General features: G+C 37.4%; 2 protein-coding genes across 2 annotated transcripts in view; one reads left to right on the top strand and one right to left on the bottom strand.

Moving 5' to 3' along the window:
• Positions 1-22,312, top strand: part of DSC1 (desmocollin 1) — a 333,497-nt gene that overhangs the window by 69,819 nt on the left and 241,366 nt on the right. Inside the window, exon 3 of the mRNA XM_082699479.1 lies at positions 20,110-20,251. The gene's annotated coding sequence lies outside the window, so the exon portion shown is untranslated. The remainder of the gene's footprint in view (positions 1-20,109; positions 20,252-22,312) is intronic.
• Positions 4,151-22,312, bottom strand: part of DSG4 (desmoglein 4) — a gene marked incomplete at both ends in the record, with an annotated part of 42,966 nt that continues 24,804 nt past the window's right edge. Inside the window, 8 exons of the mRNA XM_082699478.1 lie at positions 4,151-4,915; positions 7,387-7,595; positions 8,895-8,958; positions 9,109-9,251; positions 11,998-12,303; positions 13,955-14,182; positions 16,555-16,694; positions 17,975-18,246. Of these exons, the coding sequence (XP_082555604.1) occupies positions 4,151-4,915; positions 7,387-7,595; positions 8,895-8,958; positions 9,109-9,251; positions 11,998-12,303; positions 13,955-14,182; positions 16,555-16,694; positions 17,975-18,246 (2,127 nt within the window). The remainder of the gene's footprint in view (positions 4,916-7,386; positions 7,596-8,894; positions 8,959-9,108; positions 9,252-11,997; positions 12,304-13,954; positions 14,183-16,554; positions 16,695-17,974; positions 18,247-22,312) is intronic.

Genomic DNA, 22,312 nt, shown 5'->3' on the forward strand with positions numbered 1-22,312 from the left:
AGAAAAGCAGTGCCTTTTTTCCTAAGGTACTCACAGGCTGGCAAGCATATGCTAATATCCTGGGTTAGTTGGGGTAGAGGAAAGCTAGCTAAGCCAGCAGCTTGGGGACAGGGAAAGAGATATCAGGACATTCTCTCTGGGAAGTAGCAATGGTTGAAGTGAGTGTTGATGGATAAGCAGGAAAAGCTAAGTAGATGAGGAGCATGAAGAGGGTTCCAGGTTAAGGAGCCAAGGAGGGGCAGAGTGACAGAGGTATGAGAAAGCATGGCCTATTCTGGGACCTGCAGATGGTCTATACACCGTCACTTGAAGTGGGGGTGGGGAGGGAGGTCAAGGCCAGCCAATGTAGAAAAACTTTGATTGATTGAAGTTATTTTAGACCACCCAAAATACAACTGCTCATCACAGTGGTGGTCCAAGAGGATCTGTGAGGGTTTGGAGCCAGCAAACTCACCTTCAAATATTGACTTTTTGGAGGACCCTTGGCTCTGTGGTCTCGTGGGTGTCTCTGTGATCAATAGCGTACCAGCTGTCATGAGGACTCCTGATGGTTGCCCCAGTGTCAGCTCCTAAAATAAGACCTGCCCATTTATGAACACACAAAATTTCACTTGTTCCCCATTTTATACGAAGTTAAAACCAAACCCCTAATGAGATTCAAGTTTCTTTACCATTTGCCTTTCTCACAGATCCTTCCAGAATTAAGTCAAAAGAATTTGAAGATTAATAGTAGGCCATCCTAGGTTTGAATTTTAACTCTGCTACTCACTGAAGCTCTAATATAAAAATAACGATGCTTTAGTGTCTTCATGGATGACATGGGTAGCAGTCATACCATAGTGTTGTTTAACGAATTCTATAGGATAATATATTCTGAGTAATTATTACAGTAAGCATCATATCAAATGACTGACCATGTACAATTGTATAATGCCCATTTTGCTTTAGACCTTTTTTTATTGTATTTAATTTTACACTTAGTATTCTTTGATTATATCCTATGTTTTTAGTTTTTATACCTTTGGTATCCCTGTCAGATGAAATTCTGCTTGGCTTAGATTAGATCTCACCATTTTCAAGAAGTCCTCCTCAATTCCCCTTATGAAAATTCATTATTCTTTTCTTATTCAACAGAAATTAGTGCCTCTGATAGAGGAACAATAATGATAATTTTATTGAATTTAAGTCCACAGGGAAAAAGAAGATATTTGATTCTCTAATTTAGAACAATTTCTGGAATTTATGCAGTTGACATGTTAGTTTATAGTGAGCATTTACTAAGAAAATGATTATTTTATTGAGAAATGTTACCATTGATGAGTAAATAATTTTGAATTTCAATTTACAAGTGAATTCATGCTCCTGTATTATATCCATCACTATAGACATGATAATCACCTAACAACACAATGGGGAAAGGTTTTCTGAATGTGTGTTTGTGTGTAGAACACCACAGGCACCAAAGAGAAAATGAAACATTTTTGCTTTATCACATATTTTTAATTGAAGAAATATATAAAACATTATTGCATTCGGTAATATATTGCCATCAGAAATATCTAATTCAAAAGATGAAATTTTTTCAAATACCTTTTTTCTGAAATAAGTTTCTAAATACTTTTTTTTTTTTAAGATTTTATTTATTTATTTAGATAGAGAGCCCCAGCAGGGGGAGAGGCAGAAAGAGAGGGAGGCATAGACTTCCCATGGAGCAGGGAGCCCAACGCTTGGGCTGAGCTCATATCCCAGTCACATGGGATCTTGACCTGAACCAAAGGCAGATCTTAACTGACTAAACCACCCAGGCTCCCCTATATATACTGTCTTTTTAATGTCTTCCTTTCCCTTCACCTAATAAGACTTTTCTACGATAACCCACTTATACATTTGATAACACCTTCCCTTTAGGTAATTGCATGGGGCAAGAGATATGACTCAAACTATATGTTATTATACTTATTAATTAAATCTCATTTCTTGAATTCCTGGGTCCATTTTTAAACCTTAACATCAATGGTATCAATGCTATATCATCTTTATATCCTAGATAAATCAATACCCTAACTCTTTAGTAGTGAAGAGGATATCTTGTTTTATGCTTTCTATTTTGATTGGTATGATATTTTAATAATATTCCAACTTCAGAGGTTTATAGAATGTGAGTGATATGGACCATCTTAGAATAATGGAGGAGTTCCTCCTCACTGATAATGTTGAGAGAGAAAATAAAATGGTTCTGGTCTTGTTTCCATGAACCGCATAAGGCAAAACATCCAGCAGAGGTAGATTTCCTCTTTTGGAAGCACCCTTAAATCTCTGTGTATTGGTAGGAGAATTCATAGAGAAATTTACTTAGCCTTCTCACAAGTGGTTTCAGTTAAATGTTTAGTAGTATTTTCTTGGTCGTTTCTTATATCTTACAGTGTTTTCAACTTTAAACCCATAAAGACCATGCAACAGACCAAACTTGATCCTCTCCAAGTCTGATGAAGCTATAGTATGGATATATAGGTTATAGTATGGATATATATATATATATATATATATATATATATATATATATATATATATAGTATGGATATATAGTATAGATAACAGGCCAGAATATTTGGCAATGGCTTCAAAGTTCTGTACCACAACTAGTAGGTTGTGGTCATTTTACATTTTACCTCTCCAGTTCTAGATTTCTCTTCTATAAAATGAGAGAATTGGGCAAAAGATTATGTGAGATGCCTCAAATTCTACCATAGTTTTATTTATAAAGAAACAAATTAAGTAAGAAGCATTACAGTTATTTCCTTCCAAAAGGAATAAGCCCTGAAAATAAGTTTATTTCACTTACATTGTTTTATGAGTCACATTATAGTTACTACTATATACTTTACATATTTTACAGAATTAAATAAAATGGTTTAGCTAGAACCTCTTAAAGGTTTATACCTTTATACCTACTTTATACCTACTAGAAGTCAGCAATCTGTGCATGTGTTTTTATTTCATTCATTCAACAGAAGTAGCAGTGTTAAAAAAAGAAACACAACTTAGTAACGGACTTAAATATTTTGTTAATTATTCTTGGTAGGAACTCAAAGCTGTATCCCCAAAGTTTTAAGTCTAGAAATGAGTTGGAAATTCTAGGAAGACAGAAATAATGTTTGTCTTCCTCATCTATTTATTCATAGAGACAAGACTGGCACTCATTACATAGTAGTTTCTAAGTAAATATTATTGAATACATGCAGAACTGCAGAGGTACTTTGGAGAATATCTGATTGCCAAATCAAAGCTCTATGACTCAGGTCAACAAAACAGATTTCATATGGGTTTCTGACATAATTAGCAAGAATAGAAAAAACATTCTGTGTATGAAGGAAATATTCTATTGCTTTCCCTAAGAACTGTTTGTACTCTACTGTTATCATAATTCTTTTTATTATCCTAAATTAATTTACAGTTACTGATATAAATCAATAAAGTGCAATAAAAATTCATCCATATTGACTTATGTATATATGCATATCTATACATTTGTCATTCTTTTCAGTGAACCGTTTTCAGTGATGCATTCAGCTGGCAAACTCTTTCCCTGGATTGTATTAATCATGCCCTAAATATTGCATATCTTGAGAAACTGAAGAGACAAATGACTTCAGATTGCTAATGATAGATGCTCTATTTTCCTTTTCAATCTTTCAGAAATGTACACTTCATTCAATTTTTCAATTAAAAATTTTTAACAGAAATATTTCTCAAAAAATAAATATGACTGATAAATTCAGGCAAGACTTCTTTCTTTTGCAGCCTCCAAGAGCAAAGGCATCTTGGCTTACATGACCAGTCCTATAGGTCTGAAGACCTCTAATATTTGCCTTATAAGTTACGTGCTCATTTATTAGACAGTATCAAAGGATAGAATACATTTTCTTTAAGTTTTTGGCACATTATTTAAAACCAGAAAGAATTATAAAAGACTTATCTAAAGTGCTTAGCCATATTCACCCCCTAATAAGAGATATTCAAAACATGGCATTGATCTTAGGATATTTGAATATTTGTTGGGTGTTAAAATGTTATATATAGTACATTAAACACCTCTAATGGATGTGTTGGTGATTACAAGGTCTCCCTATGGGATGCTGGCCCAAAGCACTTACTGTTGGGAGTAATGTATGTTACTATACCGTACTCTGTGTCGAGATGTCATTGGGGATGTGGAACCAGTGGTTTGGCTTATGTGAATGTTGGGACTCATCATTTGTGTCACTTGAATTTCGGGTGCCACCAAAATACCGCCACTCATTACAGGTCCCATACAGCCATCAGTCATGCTACCACTGCTCATGTCAGGCATACCAGGACTAGACAGCACTCTCTCAGTATAGATTACATTGTGTGTGTTGGCTAACTCCGCAGGTACACAGATATTCCCTTGAACGTCATAGACAGGTGCCATTACTGTTTCGGTCACTACGACATTGGGTGGGAGTTGAGGATCGAAAACAATTGTGGTGGGTTGCATGCATTGGTCAGCCGTTGTGTAAGTCTCGGTCACTACAATGTCCCCATGGATCATGGATTCAGGTATTGCCATTTCTGCCTGGAATTCAGCCTCTGATAGAGTCATTCCTGAAGAGTCATTAACGAAATAATTGGGCCCCAGCAGAGGGAGGTCAGTACTGATAGGTATACAGGCCTGTTGTGAAGGAAATGGCTCAATTTCTGTGTCTAAGCAGATTTCAGCCAGAGTCCTGAATTTTGGATCTAAAGTTTCCATGCAGCTTTCATCTAAATCATCCACAATCCAACTGCAGCAACCAATGGAGCCAACGGGAGACCCTACTCCCTCATGGTCATAAATGAGCAAGCAGTCGTTTGCTGGTCGACCTTCGTCTTCATCTGCATAAGCATATGCTTTCTAAAATTAGAAGAAAAACAGGAAATTAGTTTCTTGTCCCTTAAATTAACCAAAGAGTTACAATAATTTTTAAGAGGTGTCTGATTTGAGATTTTAATGGAATGAACTGAAAAAAAGCACTGAAAATTTTTTGCTGAAATTCTAAATGGAATTTTTAAAGGAAGTCAGTCTGTATTGATGGTGCATAGAGTTTAAATAAATGTGAGCCACTCTTATTTGAAAGCTAACAAATAATAATTTCTACCTTTTATTCAGATTTTGGCAATCCAGATTTGTCAAAGACAAGGTTTAATTTTTTGGATTTATAGTCTTTTGTTTCTGAGGTGGTCTAGAAATAACAAGATATTATGTTCAATATGTTACTTACTTGAGGAGAGAGAGTTTATCAACTTGGAATAAAAGCATGTATAAAGATGTCAATATCTTTAAGCTTCAGAAACTTGTGTCCAAATGTTCAGTGGTTTTATGTGATCTAAGTGAAGAGAGCCAAGATGTCTTTGGAGTTAGATTAACAGGAAGAAGGCACTAAGAGGTTATCTACTGTGATTTTCAAATCATTTTTAATGACAGCTCCTTTAAATGAAATCCTAGGTGTAGAACGGATGGAAGGGAACTTCTCTGTTTGAAGAGGGTGTGGTGGCTGCTAGTTCTCTCTTCACTTTCCTTCAGGTGCTGTGACCCTTTTGGGTTCCAAGAAACCCCGCAGAATCTGTTATCATCTTATCTCTTCCCTATTTTATAACTAAGATAACCAAAGGCTCAGAGAGAGTGAATGGCATGTTCAAGACTCAAATCATTGTAGAACTCTACCTCAACTTCAGCTAACCTTTTTACACTACATCATGTTGCTTACCCTCTGCTCTGTACTAGACTCTAAATTCTACCACTGGAAATAAGGGGTTTTAAGTCTTGAAATCATTTCTTCATGAGTTCAGTGCTACCTTAAAACTTTGCTGGTTAACATTTTTTTTTTTAACTTTTATTATTTATTTATTTGAGAGAGAGAGAGAGAGAGAGTGTGTGTGTGTATGTGTGTGCAAGTGGCAGGGAGAGGGGCAGAGGGAGAGGAAAAGTCACACTCCACGCTGAGCAGGGAACTTGATGCTGGGCTTGATCCCAGGACCCCGGAATCATGACATGAGCTGAAGGGAGATGCTTAACTGACTGAGCCACTTGTGCACCCTGCTGTTTAATATTTTGAAGTGACCCCTCTATATGGGGAAAAATTCCTATTGCCCAGGGCACAAATTGGCTGTAGGGGTTGAGGGTGGAGGTATAAAATGTGGCAGGAAGGAAGCACTTCACCATTCTGCAGGCTTCAGCTAGGAGAGGGAGAGGCTGCATCATACCACCTCTGAAATCTAGTGTCATTTTTTTAAGTGTAGAGCTGAAATGTTTGGGGAAGGGTGACCTACTGAAGTCACAGAGAAAAGGGAACACTTTTGGATTTTATTTGACATATCAGAATTCCCAGGACAATTTTGCCTTTAATGATAAAGCTTTTATATTAGTGTGATTTTTATGAATGATTTATTAAATATAATTTCTGTCACATTTCTATGGTACATATATGATTATGCTCATTTATCAAGTATTTTTAGTGATATTGATCACTCATTTACATAGTCGATATGATTCTTGCATAGTCTGTGATAGTATTTGTAACTACCGATTTTAGGAAAGAGCTTAAAATTACAAAAACATCCTTAACTTTTTTTTTTTTTTTTGTTAAGAGCAGTGGTGAAACTCATGTGTTACCATACAGGGAGTAAAACAGGCTGGTTGAAATGTGAGATGAAATGGATTGCTAATTAAATGAAATAAACATACTAAATAGGGACTCACAAGGGGATTTATTTACCCCTTGTGCTACTCTGTTAGGCCAGTCTAATGGAGCTTTCTTCTTTGGAATGCTCAGAGACCCATGATCCCTTCTCTTAGTGAGGGGACACATATTCTTGGTGATGGGGTACTGGATAGAGAACAGGAGACAGGGGTTCTAGGCCCTGATCTAGCACCAAGTCGTGATGATGCTTTACTCCTGAGATACCATTCTCTTTCTTCCCCAGTTCTAGCTTAATTTATTTTTTTTCTCCTTTCTGCCTGAGATACTTGGAATACTTTTTACAGGAGGGACACCTACAGAGAGGACATGGATACACATTATTTTCTTTCTTGATAAGAATCCTCCTGTTTTGCTGCTGCTATGGGAAACAAAGTGGGAAAAGGAGAAGGAAACAGAAATGAAAACAAACAAAAAGGGGCAAAGGGAAGTAGGGAATGATGAGAGATGCTAGCCTTTCCCCAGTATTAAGATGGATGTGTGAATATTTAATTGAATATAAAGTATTTTTTTTTCAGAACTGAGACAGAGTTGAGGATGACTCAATATATTTCCGAAGAACCTACTGCCATGGGGGTTATCATTCAGTCTCAAGACTATTTCGTGCAACTGTGTGCAGGGGGATTACCTCAGAGAAATAGCTGTCCAAGAAAGCCATGTTCAGGCCCGCATCTGCGTATTCCCACTGGGTTCCTATCGTGGAACTTCTCCTCCGTCGAGCTCCTGCTGCTTCTCCCGCGGCCAGGCCAACGGCGGTCCCCAGTCCCGTGTTGAGTTCCACTCCGGACACACCCCCTTCCACCGTTCCTCCACCCGCGTAGGTGTTAGTGTAGATTTCTGAAAGGAGTGAGTGTTCAGAGAACAGTGCTCGAGTGGTCTGCCCTGTTCATCCACGTGCAACACTGCCAGTCACCGTGTGCCGTGTTACACACCACACCTACCCACACAAGGAGGTCCCAGAAAGCCAGGCAAAGAGCCGTTCGAATTCTACCCAGTCTCAGGCTTGCTGATAAAATCAAAATAAATGGTGCAGAGGGAGCTAGCTTTCAGACTTTGGCCTCACATTTGCACCAGCTTCTCACCTAGTCTCACAGGTGGAGAGCTTGCCAAGAAGAGCAGGACCTCTGCCTCTGTCCCACTGCCTCTGTCAAGCTGCCCTGGCTTGTCAGAGAGGGCTTACACCCTACCCAGGGACCCTCCACAGCAAGGGCACCAGCAGAAACTGAAACGGTCCTCATTCACCCCAGTGCTGGAGGGAGAGCGGGCTTTCCTAGGCGTGCTCAGCCACCTTAGGCTCTCTGCATCCCAACTCTGCTTGGGGATACTAAGGAACCACCACTGAGAAATCTCATGTCTGCTCTAGAATTGGGCAGCTTTGTTTGGTCATTGCCCACTAGCTGGGTATTTTACAGTATTCCTAGGTGTACATGGAGCTGGTAAATTAGGAGACACTAAGGCTGGTGAGGCAAATGCACGTGTAGATTTAAGAAAAGTATTTCAGTGTATATTAGAAGAGCATTTTTGCTGCTTTTTTTATTATTTTTTGAACAGCTTGTATTACAAATAATGGCTACAGTAGCACTCTATGCAAGGCACTGTGCCATATATTTTGTGATATATATATATATATATATATATATACACACACACATACACACAAACACACACACATTTTGTATGTATATGTGTATGTGTATATTCTGTGATATATATTCACATACCACACATATACATATATAGCATATCATATATATAATACATACATTATATATCATATGTTGTGTGACTCTTTACAGTGACACTTTGAAGTAGGTATTATCATAAACTCAATTTCAAAGATAAGGAAATTGAGGCCCAGAGAGGTTAAGTGCGGGCCCAAGGACATAGCTGGGCATCAAACTCAAACTTTCTGTTTCTAGAGTTTACATTTTCAATTGCTACACCATACTCCTCTGCCTGTAGTTTAAGAAAAAGAGAATGCTAACTTCAAACATGTAACCTTCCCTCTCATTATACTATCATCCAAAGAGTTGGCAGACATACTGTTTTCTTTTAAAATTACTTATACATGAAATTTAACTAGTCGAATAATTTTGCAAATTTTAAAAAGAAAAACAGATTTTGGTGTCCACTGACCGGAAGAATCTATACGATCCTGGGTATTAGAGGCTGTCATGGGTACGCATATATTTGACACATCCTGAAAAGAAAGAAAAATATTTTTGAAATGCATGCTTTATGTTAAGTATATAAAAACGGACATTTTTATTTCTGTGTCTTGCATAATTGTCAAGACATGCTCAGTTCTATGGAAATCCCACACTTCTCAGGAGCGTGACAGTGCACTCACCCTGTCCTCTGGATGGGCCCCCTCTATCCTCCAAGACTGCATCACTCCTTCCCCCCCTTCTGGCACAGGAGCAAACCTCGTCCCCAGGCCTTCGGGCTGTCTTCGTTTGCAGCAGCAACACATGAGCAGCAAGAGTGGAGACACTACTCAGGAAAGTGGGAAGAGAGTTCACACATATTGTCTAAGTTAGGAAGTCATTGAATGTATCCTTTTTTGAAAAATGCGGCATTATATCGAGAACCAAAGGGAAAAATGCAAATATAAGAAAGCATCAGTTTTCCCTAAAGGACTGAATATACAACACCCATGTTTATAAACACCAAACCACCAAATCACATAGACTTTGAAGCTCGACTGAAGGGAATTTGGGATCACATCATCAGGGTTCCTTACTGAGACATTAGGGAAGTAAGGTCCTTTCTTCCTTCTACTCTAGGAGTCCCAGCTGGTTGCTGGTAGATCCAAGATTCAAATCCAATTTTCTGATTCTTAGTCCCTCATGTACACACATATAATTGTCTGTGTATGTATATATATATTTACTAGCCTATATATACACATGAATAAATATGTACTTATCTCCAAGAGCATGTTTCTTTGTGCAGGTACCTGGATATGTATATATGTACACATAGTCCCTGTGGATATATATATATATATATGTGTGTGTGTGTATCCATATAAATATATATATATATATCCATATAAAAACCAATATATACAAACCCATGTAACCAAGCATCATGTATATATGTATAAGTTAAATACACAATCAATATATGTTATCAAAAAGATTGAATACAAATTTCAGTTATAGGACCTAAAAATAGGTTTCTCCTTCAACCCTCATATTTACACTTAGAATCAATCAAATATCACCCACTAATTTTAATTGAGCTCCTTATATTTATTATTTTAAGATTTTTGTCTTCAAACTATAATGAAAACCTCACTTCAATTCTACATATTAATCCATAAATATCAACACTTCCTAAGTTTTCTAAGATTTTAGAATATACTCAGTTTAGTACTTTGGGGTCCACTGTAGTTGTTTTTTATACTTTTCTAATTGACTAGTATAGCATGCATTCTCCTGAGTTACTTAGAGGTATGGACGAAAGTATCAAAGCTCCTAAATCAGGACTTTAGTTGATTTCATTGAAATAGTTAATCTCACTTGGAGCAAACATCAAAAGTCTTAAGTAAAGGCCCTTTGAGAAGATGTTTTGGGCAGGGACCCTTCCTCTCTCCATCACATGGTTCCTGCCCCCCAAGAACACAGTCTGGGCTTCTCCATTGAGGACAAAGAACTGTCCAAAAGGGTATGCTCCTCCTACAATAGACTTCACAACTCTTCTGCTTTCTTGGCCTGATTAAGGAAGAGTTGTGAAATTCTGAACACTAGTCTACGGGGAATGCAGCTGACTCTAGGTTTTTATCCCTGAACTGCACATCAGCTTCAGCAGAGGGCTTACACGTGCTGCAGCCTGGGGTCTCATCTTGAGTACTCCTGCTTGAACATGATTAATTTTAAAGATCTCCAATGATTCTGATGTGCAGCTGAGACCAAGACCCACTGGATTAAAAGCAAGCTGACACCTCGACTCATTTGCTATTGGCACGTTCTGGGAAAATATATCTAATACCATTCTGATAATCACTCGTGATCTTAGTATAATCTTCAAAGTTCGTATTAGTTAAGGAAGGAAGTGCGGGGATGCATGGGTGGCTTATTTGGTTAAGCATCCGCTTTTGGTTCAGGCCATGATCCTAGCGTCCTGGGATTGAGTCCCGTATCGGGCTTCTTGTTCATCAGGGAGCCAGCTTCTCCCTCTGCCTGCCGCTCTCCCTGCACGTGCCCGCTCACTCTCTCTCTTTCTCTCTCTGACAGATAAATAAATAAATAAAATTTTAAAAGGAAAGTCTGTCCCAAAGTCACTTGTTTTTTCATTCCTCAAAATGATCATGTTTCAGTGTGTACTTCTTCACTGAAGCATATTCATATTGGAGTTTGAAGGATTTAGTCAGCTTTTTTTTTTAATCCAGTTTTTGATTTCCACAAAATCTAAAGTATTGCAGGGGCAGCCTAAAATGTATTACTCCTCTGAGGATTTATGTGTTTTAAAAAATGGTATAGACAGAGGAGGACCCCTTTTGCAGGGTTTGCTTAGGGACCTCACCATGCTTGTGACCATGGTCCTGGTTGCAGACACTCTTATCAAGAGTCCAGAGGCTCATGTTCTCTTCTAAGCTCTTCTCCGGGCTTCCTATTAAGCCAGCGTGAACGGGTTACCTGATTCCACACATCCTCACTGATTTCTCATTGCCTGTGGACTGAAGTCCAGAACGTTTGGCTTATCGTGAACATTCCTGTGTGATGGCTCCCAGCCGCATTTTAGCCTGTCCATTTCCTGAGTGGTCAGTGCCTTTCCATCCCTCTCCTTATTCACGTTTGTGTTGTTCCTTTCAGATTTTCCCCCCAGATACCACCCTCCTTCTAAGAAAATCTTGGGTGTGTAGGGCCTGGGTCAAAGCCACTTCCTCCATAAAGACTCCCAACCTTTCCCACTTGGACTTGAATTGCTTCTTAACCTCTTTTAAAGCACTTCGCTTAAAATTTTCATGATGAGATTTACTCTGTTTTGCTACTTTATACTTAGAAATTTGCTTGTGTTTTTCATCTCTATGACCGTCAATAATTCTAGTTATTATTACGGAACAAGTACGTGCCCTTATTACTCCCACTTTTTTTTTTTTTTCTCCAAATCCCTATGAGAATTGCTATAGATACCAAAGGGAAGTGACCAATATGAAACTAGCCACCCCAGTGAACCTGGTTAATTCTTGTCTTGAATAATTACTGAAAAGGGGATTCGATCTAGTACTTACAAAGTAGTAGTAGGAGTCCCATAGCGATCATGCCCATCCCTGTCGGCCCGAGACCAACATTTGAACCCCCAGCCTGTTCATCAGTGATAGTGCCATCTATGTCACTGGTAGCTGAGCTGCCGTCCCCCACGTCGACGCCTGTTGTGCTAGGATACAAGCACACGTGGTTGTTGTCGCAGTCACAGGCCTCTAACGCTACGATCTGTGGCAATTCACACGTCCGGTGATAGCTGTCCTTCACAATGATTGGGATTTGGTAAACAATCTGGTCTAAAGGCTGCACAGCCGTCAGGATTGCAGAGGTAGCTGAAAAGGAAGAGAGGAAAGAGAAAATAAGTGGAAATTCCTTGGGGTAACCCTTCTTAAAATACCCAAGACTCCCCTAGGGCCTTATTTGTCTCATGTTCCCTTAGTCATAGGGCACCCTATACTTACTTTTTAAAATAATATTTGTAATGAATTGTTTAATACTTCTTCCTGCTGAATCATTATTTCTTTGAAGGAGGCTAGGACCCTGCTGCTTATTTTCTAGAGCAATAACATTTCGCATGTTTCATGCACTCAATAAATATTTGTCCAATGAATGAAAAATATCGAGCAGAAAGGAAATATTAGAAGTCTTCTATTTAGGATTATGGTTTGCAAATAGCCTCCTTAAGACTGTTGTTTATCTTTAAAAAAAAAAAAAAGAAGACTGTTGTTTCTCTCTTATTCTCTCTTATTCAGAGGTGCTGTTCTGTCACTTAAATTTAGATCATTTCAATAGCTATTATTTTCCTAATTCTTTGTGCTACCACTGCCTATTGATTTGCATGGAAATTATTGCTTAAAACAGAGGTCGAAATTTATTTGTTAACCCAAAGAAGATTTAGAAAGGATTAAATTTATACCTAAATCACGAGTGTTAATTGATTAACCCATAACATGCACTAATTATAAATATTATCATTTATTAATTTCATTTACTTATATGATAAGTCAACTGTGTCTACCAAAATGTAACCTGTGCACAAGGCAAGAATTGAATAATGTGCAATGCCACAGCACATAGGTTAAAGTTTATGCTGTTCTTTAACACCAACATCTAAATAGAACTCCAGGAATATTGTCTCTGATGCAATTATATTTTTTATTGGCAAATCTATAATATGATCTGAATACCTTTATGAACCTCCACATTGAACCTTTCTAAAAAATGTTTTTACTCATAATATTTAGGATCTTAATGAGGAAAATGTGTTTAACAGTTGTTATTTAAGAATGACATATTGAGCTTTATAGGAAGGATGAATTCAAAGTTGTCTTAATTTTAATGGGGTTACTTTAGTGCTTAGCTTTTTAAAATATTAAAGTGGTTTTGTGGAAAAGAGCCAAAAAGTTTTCTTATGAAAACAAGTTGCCTAATTTCCTCTTTTGACTAAGTCCTTAAGGGTGGTATTTTTTTTCTGGCATCATTTTAGGGTTTCTCCATTCTATGAATGGAGAATCTTAGTGGCTTCTGAGACCTGAGAAATATTTCCTCTCACCTTGGGCTCTGAGGTCGGACCCCCATCCTATCACCCCCTAAAAATCTTTTATTGTTGCCTCAAGTGAAGGAAGTTAGAGAGCTATTGTGACCCAAATGAGGTCCTCTTATAGTATTTCATTTTCTATTATCTATTTGACACCTCAGGAGGTAGAACCCAATTATATAAAATGTGATGTTGTCTGAAATTTACTCTCAGTACCCCCAGGCATTTTTTTTTTTTTAATGTAGCAACAGTTACCACAAACACATGTACTACTTGGACATCTTTACGATTTAAATACTTTGGTTATGTGTTTCTTTGTATTATTATGAATGTGGTCAAGAATCATAGAAACAGAGATAGAAAGTATTACTACCTATCTTGCCTAATTATTTAGTCATTGTGTTTGTTTTTGGTCTTAAAGATGAACAAGTTTGCATTCCACTTACCATTTACTGGTTCCATATCCCACATATCAGCGGTCCCCGGTGGCTGATCAACAACACAGAAGGTATAGGGAGACCCATAAGAATGATCACCAACGTCTCTTGCAGAGATAAGTGTTGATGGAGAGGCAATACATATGTAATGACTTTCAGCTAAAACAACTGGACAGTAATCAGTGACATCAGGAACTTCGATACATATGGTTCCTGTGGCCGTTCTCCTAGAGCCATCTGAAACAGCAGAGCATCGTGGGTGTTGAGGTAAACGGTGTGAGGGAGAAAATTTTTTCTCATAACTCCACAATAATGCCACAGCATAGAAGAATAGCATGAATGACTTCTTCGGGGGTGGCTGATGGGTTCCTGCTTATTTCAGTGACGTGAAACCACTCTTTGCTCGCTACCTTCCAGCCACACTTTTTCTTTTTTAGTTCTTAGAAGAAGTTTCTTCCTAATCCAGAACTCTCGGGTGTTATATTCATTCTTCCCAAAGTGTTATTCATCTCAGTTTCATTCAGCCAACTCCTGCACATCCCAAGATGCCATAGCTCTCTGTTTCTACCTGTCCCCCTGAACCAGACTCCCAGTCCAGCCTATAGCCTTCCATTCAAGATGCTTATTGAGTTCTGTGTTTGTAGGAAAATAATCAAAATTGAAATGCAATAATTGTTTGTATATTTTTTCTTTCTCTTTTCCTGTTTATTTTAATGATATCCCTTAGATGCCATTTCTCTTTGCAATGGCACTTCTGAAAACAAATATAAATCTGTTAAATTTTTTTCCTAACCTACTTGAAACAAATTTGGGGTTAATATAGTTCATTAGAAGAAATAGGAATCTGAGCTTTTAGTTCACTTTTCCATCTGGTTAGCTTGTGCCTGTGCAGATACTCTGCTTAGGTATCTAAATAATAGGTCTTGTTTTTTGTTTTCTGTTGTAATTTTAATAGTTTTTTCCTCCTTCTTTATTCACTCGATGACTAATTTTTATTCTAGTTTTTAAAGATATTTACATATGACCAATATGCAAACATAGGCCATGATCAACATGGTTAGAATCCATTATAGGAATAAGTGTTCTAGAATGCTGATAATAAATCAGACTGTAATATTTCAATAACTGATCCAGTGCTAAAAGTGGTGCTCACGGGATGAAGAGCAGAATGTATAGACTATAATTACTTGGGTATTATCTTGTTTGTGTGTGTGTGTGTGTGTGCACGCGTGCGCGAGTTTGTTTTTTTTCTTTTTCCAGTGCCCCTTTATCTTTGTCTTTGGCCACTGTATAGCTCAGATATAAACAATACAAACCTATAGTATTTATCTTCTATTGTATATATATTTGCAAGACCTGTTTTCTCTCTTCTTTCCTGGCTCTTGACTTTATTTCTGTTTTGTTCTGTGGTAACTGGTTTCCTAGGCACTGTTCGGAGAATGATTAACTATTGATAAGTAAGTTTTCTGTTGCAGTCACCAAGAACGTTTAATAGATTTCCCCACAAGAAGCCGCTCATTTAAAAGATCAGTGTATCTGCATTATGACTTAATTTCACTCTTATATGGGGAATAATCTTCTGTTTTAACATCCTACTTGGGACAACATGTCCATTTAAGCTGCACTTACACTGTCTTTTCATTGTAGCTCAGTTTTAGTGGTACTAAAATAACTATACTCTTGGGGCACCCGGGAAGCTGAGTTGGTTAAGCATCTGACTCTTGGTTTCTGCTCAGGTTATGATCAGGTCCTGCTCAGGTTCTGCTCAGATTCTGCGATGGAGCCCAAGCTGGGACTCCATGTTCAGTATGGAGTCTGCTTGTCCCTCTCCCTCTGCTCTTCCTCTCCACTCCCATTCCTGCTCATGCATGTGTGTGTGTGCGTGTGTGTGCGTGTGTGTGTGTGCACAATCTCTCTCTCCATAAATACATAAAAAATCTTTTAAAAAATCCTTAAAATAACTGTACTCTTTGGGACACTGCTGTTCCTCTTGGTCATCCCCAAATGAGCTTTGTGTACACCTTGTTGCACTTACTTTATGTAAACATTCCTAATATACTCTGAAATTTGGATTAAACATATCAAGAAATGAGGCCATAAACAGAAATTGAATTTTACTTTTAGACTTAAACTTTTATGCTTTATGCTGTAAGTCACATACAGTTCATTTTTGGAAATAGGTAAAATAAATTATGATTTAAATATAGATTATGGTTATGAGTGTACTGGGTTCAGTACTTTTATTTTTTAAGATTTTTTTTTTTATTTATTTGACAGAGAGAGAGAGAGCAAGAGAGCAAACAGAAGCAGGGCAAGTGGGAGAAGGAGAAGCAGGCTCTCCACTGAGCAGGGAGCCCAATGCAGGGCTCTATCCCAGGACCCTGGGACCATGACCTGAGCCCAAGGCAGGTGCTTAATGACTGAACCACCATGCGCCCCCTGAGTTCAGTTCTTAATCTAAGGTACTTAGAACTCTCTAGAAGCCTTGCAGACAGACACACTAAATGATATATTTTACTTGAGTCAATCTAATATCAACATTAGAATTACATTTATATTTAGTGGAATAATAATAATTTTTTTTAAATATTGAGAAGAAGTTTTCTTACCGTCTATAGCGAGGATTTCTGCTGTGTATATCCCATTGGTAATATATTTTGACTTCTTATCAAATTCCCTAGAAAATTGTATCTCACCAGTCCTTGAGTCTACTTTTAACCAGCTGCCTGCATCATGTCCTATGATATACCTGTTTTTAAATAAATAAGTTTATCGTTAGCTCTTACAAAAGTTAATTTTAGGTCACATACAATGTGTTAAACATAAATATGGTGTTTGTGTGTTTTACGGTGATGATTGCCTTGGTTTATATATATCTCAATAAAATTTTAGTGTTAAACTTATTAATACACGGGTTCACAACAGGGTTTTAAAATTTCATGATTCTTACTTTTCTAGTTCTTACTATAATTGTTAGTACAATGTATGAGTCTTTTTCAGGTTTATTTATTATAGCATTATATACTGAGGGAATATCCTTTACTCATTTTCACATGTGATATGCTTCATTTTTCTTAAATGCATTAATACATTTTAAGGTGCATTAGCTTTAGAGTATCTCATTCTTGGCCTATTAGGGGTTGTGGTATATATAATATAATATAATATAATAAAATATAATATAATATGTATAATATAATAATATAATGGATTCAAATTGCTTGATCTTAGTGGATGAAGATCCTTTTCTTCTATCCCATATTGATAGACTTCATAATTTTTGTTGTCTGTAAATTTTTTAGTCTATCAAGTAATCAAAACTATTAACGTCAAAGTAATTTACAAATCAATAGACTGTTCATTCCAAAAATATTAGGAGGAGGAGAAGAGAGATAAGGAAGAGACATAGAGAATACTTATATATTTCACGAGAATCATTTTATTGAGTATCTTTTAATACAATGTAATTCATGTATAATCTGTGTACTAGTGCCCTGGAATGCCTACCTATTTCTCCAGTCCTGACTTTCTTTACACCAGTCAAATTTCTGAAACACGTATATTTCAGCTTTTCTTATTATATATTTTTTTCCTCTTAAATCAAGCTGGGGTTTGAGATTAGCCCCAGCTTCATTGGATGAGACAGGTTTCAAGGAAACAAGCAGTGATTCATCTTTTATTATGTCTCATAGTTTACGGCATAAATCAGCCTGGGGCCAGGGTGGTAACAACTGGCCACAAAAGATTAGAGATACTTCTAGACTCTCTTAGCAGCCCTTTGACCTCATAGTTTCTTCCTGACACAATTACCTTTCTAACCAGTTGGAGGCCATATTGCCCTTAAATACTATTAAAATCTTGGGAAAATGTCAGTGCTACCAAAGTGTTCTAAAGCAAGCGAATGAACAAGAGAAGCAAAGCCAAACTCAAAAACTACTTCAACCCACACAGTCTAGCACATTCTGTGTGAGTTAACACTGGACAAAACCCCATTTTATCACTTTGACATGAGCACAGGTTTTGTGGTACCTGACATTTGTGGCAGGGTTTCCTGTGTCCAAATCTGTAGCCGTATAGGTGCCAAGCACATAATTCAATAAGGAATTCCCCCTTATTCCTTCTCGTATACTGAAGGTCCTAGAATTTGGATGAAATGTGGGTCCTTCTCTCACATTAACAACCTGAATTCTTACAGGCGTTGAGTGCATTTGGAATCGAGAGGCAACTGAGTGGTGAAATTCAGCTTGGTTTTTCACTCCAATACCAAGATGAATATTAGGCGTTTGTTCGTAATCCAGCATCTGAAATCATAGAAAGTAAAAAAAATTCCGAAAGGGCAAAAGGACTCTCTTTTGTTAGAGTAAGTAGCTGTGATAAGAAAGCAGCACATGAAAGTGAAGTCCAGGAGCTATGTAATTCAGATTTTGAATGGATAAAACTTTACCAATTATTGCATCAGATATTTCAGATATGTTATTCCCTTTATGTCTTGGCATAATCAGGTATGTAGGTTATTTAGGCCTGTGACTTAAGTTGGACTATCTATTAGAGTTCTAAACTTCTTATATAAAGACCCTGAAGTCAAGAACGATCTCTTTCCAAATGAGAAAAATAAAAAACTTAGCATGAAATAAAAAGGGTTTACAACTGGTGAATGAATAAATAGGACCCAGGTTTTCTTTCTTTTTTTTTTTTTTTTTAAATTATTTATTTATTTGACAGAGAGAGCAATCACAAGTAGGCAGAGAGGCAGTCAGAGAGAGAGGAGGAAATAGGCTCCCTGCTGAGCAGAGAGCCCAATGTGGGCCTCGATCCCAGGACCCTGGGATCATGACCTGAGCTGAAGGCAGAGGCTTTAACCCACTGAGCCACCCAGGCGCCCAGGACCCAGGTTTTCTTTGTAGAATCCACATCTGAGAATCTCTTGAATTCAGCAGAATAAAAGAGCCAATATATATGATGTAAATGAACATGTAATTTAAAAGAAATGATGCAAACAACTTCTAAAGGAAAATTCACGATTATTAAATGCAGCCTAAACTATAATTTCATTGTGCTGGGTCTGGGAGACAAGGCACATTCAAATAGGGCACATTCAAATAGGTAAGTGCTTTTCCCAGAGAAAAGCTACCTTTGAAACGGGTTCTTTGGATAAAAGGTGAATGGAATCTTTTGATCCAGAATCATTGATGTGGTGACATGAAAAGTCACCACCAACAATTCAGCACAGAGCTGACTGTGAATTGTATATTAAAAAATGGATTTTCGGTTGGAAGAGAGTTCCCTCTTATATAATGAGTGAGAAAGCAGTTGTGAAAAGGGAGTCCTGGACAAAGTCTGTTTAGAAGTGTCCTGGAAGCTAATGTAAGCAACCTTGCATCACATTTACCGACAACAGAAGTCAAGAGATTACTACCAACAAGCAAGACCCTGAAGTAAACCTCTGTTTCTCAAGGAAATTCTATGACATCATAAATATTTTTTTAGTGAATTTTAGTTAATTCTTCACAAGAGCTAATAAGATAGAAGTATTTATAGGAATTCAGTTGTGCCCTAACATGGGGTCTGCCCGCATGATTTCCTTCGATTTCAGCTTACACCCTTCAGGTTTGAGATTTTGATTCTTTGGAACATCTGTTCTCTCTCTGGTCCACATGATGCCTCACACAGAACCAATTATGAATGCTGCGGTCAAAAATAGATTTTCGATGGGAAGAAACACCTCTTTTATATCTCAGTTTTTATTTTCTAGAATTCCATGCTGTCTTTAAACAAAGGAGAGATCTGAGATCCTCTCTTCTGGTAGAGGAATCTCTTGGCAGTCCTTTGCGTGTACACATGTATGTGCTTTTTGCTTGTCAGAATAGTTCTCTCTCTTTTGAATAGATATGGTGGAAAGTATATTAATATGTATATAACATTGTGTCAATTATAGACATTCACAGAATATTGTGAATTGGTTGGGAGCTGATCTTCCCTCCAACAGGGAAGATAAAAAGCAGAGGAAAGGCACAGAGCCTCTCATATCCTCTGCAAGTGAGACCTTTTATCAAGAGTTTTGCACTTGTATGCAGAAGTCCGGATTTTGCGAAGAAGAATAAACACAACCATGGGTCTGGTTTTGGAATTAGAATGGAGTGGCTGGAACAACTAGGTTTCTGCAGTTTCAGGCGGGACTGAAGAATACTCACAAAGGATACGCAGATCTGTGTCAGAAAGCATGGAGCAAGTGTTAAGAAATTCTACAAGAGGCTCAGGAAGCGCTCAGGATAAAGGTGACCCCTCCAAAAATCGATTTGGCTTCTGGTGAGTTTTTGCTACGTTAAATTTTAACATCGAAGCTAAGCTGTTAGAATCCCATGTGCAATTTTGTTTGCTTGTTTTTGCTTCGGATCTAAGTTAATGGAACCCTGCGATTTCTCAGGGGGATGCTGGTTCATTTTAGAATTAAGGGAGGAGGTTAGTAGTCTGTCTACAAAACAGGCAGTGCTTCTGAGAAAGCAGGGGACTGAGAAAATGGTGTGTGTGAGTATGTATGTGCTGCTTTTCAGGAATTGACATTTTCTGGTGCCATGGGTCTGGAAGAGAGTAGCAGGCACACACAGTTGAAAGAGGCTTATAGGGTTGAACAGAGGGAAATGTCTCAAGGCACGAGCTCTTGCTTCTTGCTTGTTTTCCTGGCCCCAGATGCTACCTTGAGGCACATTAAATATGACTTGGGGAAACGAGAGCTCTGCTTGGATCCTGTCTTTGTCATTTGCCACCTGGGTGAACTTAAGACAACTTAGTGTTCCTCTTTGGTTTTGTTTCACTTTCTATAAAACAAGGAATCAGAATATTTTCTTCCCAGAGTTGGGATGATTAGATAACATGTATAAGACCTCTATAAAGTCATATAACTTACTAGCTGGTATTCTGTGACTGCCTGGTAAGACAGAGAACCAATATTTCTTTGTTAGAATTCCAATTAGATAATATTTTGCTTTTCTTTTCAATGGTGAAACGAATGTGTGTATACACACACACACCTTTATATTGTTTGTTAGTATTTCCATACATATTTATTGATAAATACCTAAAGGGCATTATTATTGACAGGTTTTTTTTTTTTTTTTTTTTTTTTTTTTACCTTCTCAAAGATTTTCTTGTTATGCTACAAGTTTCTTGAGAACAAGGAGCTTGTTTCATTCACCTTTATTATCTCTAGCACCTCATGGTTCTCAATATATTTGAGTTGAATTGAATCATTTGTAATATCCTTAGACTAAGAAAAGGGTTATGGAAAGCTCAGTAAAAGCCCGTGACTATGAGGCTAGTTTCCACAAGGTTAAATGGCACCTTGAGAGAAGATGGAGAGAATGCAAGACAACATTAGAGATCTCATTGCATGTGCCAAACTTGGGAAATTACACATATGTTCTCTAAAGAGATAGTCTTCTCTTCAGGCTGGGTCCTGATATACATACTAAGGTTTTACATTTCATTTTAATTAGCCTTTCCATGTTATTTTGATATTCTTAGGCATATTCTTCCTGCTTTCTTTAATAGACTTGAGAAGTTATCATCCAGGGAAGAAAGAGAGACACTGTGTCTGCATAAAATCTAACACTACCTTGACCACTTTTTTATGAAATTGAATTTCCTATAGTTCTCCTTTGTGATGAACTAAGTATGTTTTAAAAAAAATACCTTTTAGCTATCACAGAAAACATATAGTATAAGTTATAGTGCATTGCCTGCATTATAAATATGTTTTCTTTCTCATTTTTATAATTTAAAAAATTATGAAATATGAAATCAAGCCTGTTGACTCCCATTTGGATGAGAACCCCATCACCCTCCAACTTTTAGTGAGTTTCTACTATCTTCTGGCCACTGGGCCAGGTGCTAAGAGTGGAATATTTAGATCGAGTTGTTTATATAAAAAGTTCTTAACTATGTTTTTTAGTAAGGTTCAGAGGCAGACTAAAAGCAAAGAACATTTGCCTGCTATAAGATAACAATCAAAGTCAATGATTAAGATGGCAAGAAGATGGGTAAAAATTTTATGACATGTCTAGATCTTGGTTTTTAACTGCGATGCAAGGTTGAACAAATCCTGTTCTCTGGAAACAAACTTGACTAAATATTCAGAATTTGGTGGGATGGTCGGTGACTTCTCTCTCTTCCTTATCTATGTTAGTTTGGCAATGGTTGTTAGTTTTGTTCTCTCATTTCCATTTTTACCACTATTGCCTTAGATCAGGTTCTTAGCATCCCAGGACTTGATTAACATACTATTTTCTTAACTTTAAGCTTCCTGGAGTTGAGCTCATAACGTGACTGCTTTTTTTTTTTTTTTTTTTTTTTTTAAATATCCCCAAGTTC

This window comes from Mustela nivalis, assembly GCF_964662115.1.
Source record: "Mustela nivalis genome assembly, chromosome: 14".
Lineage (NCBI taxonomy): Eukaryota > Metazoa > Chordata > Mammalia > Carnivora > Mustelidae > Mustela > Mustela nivalis.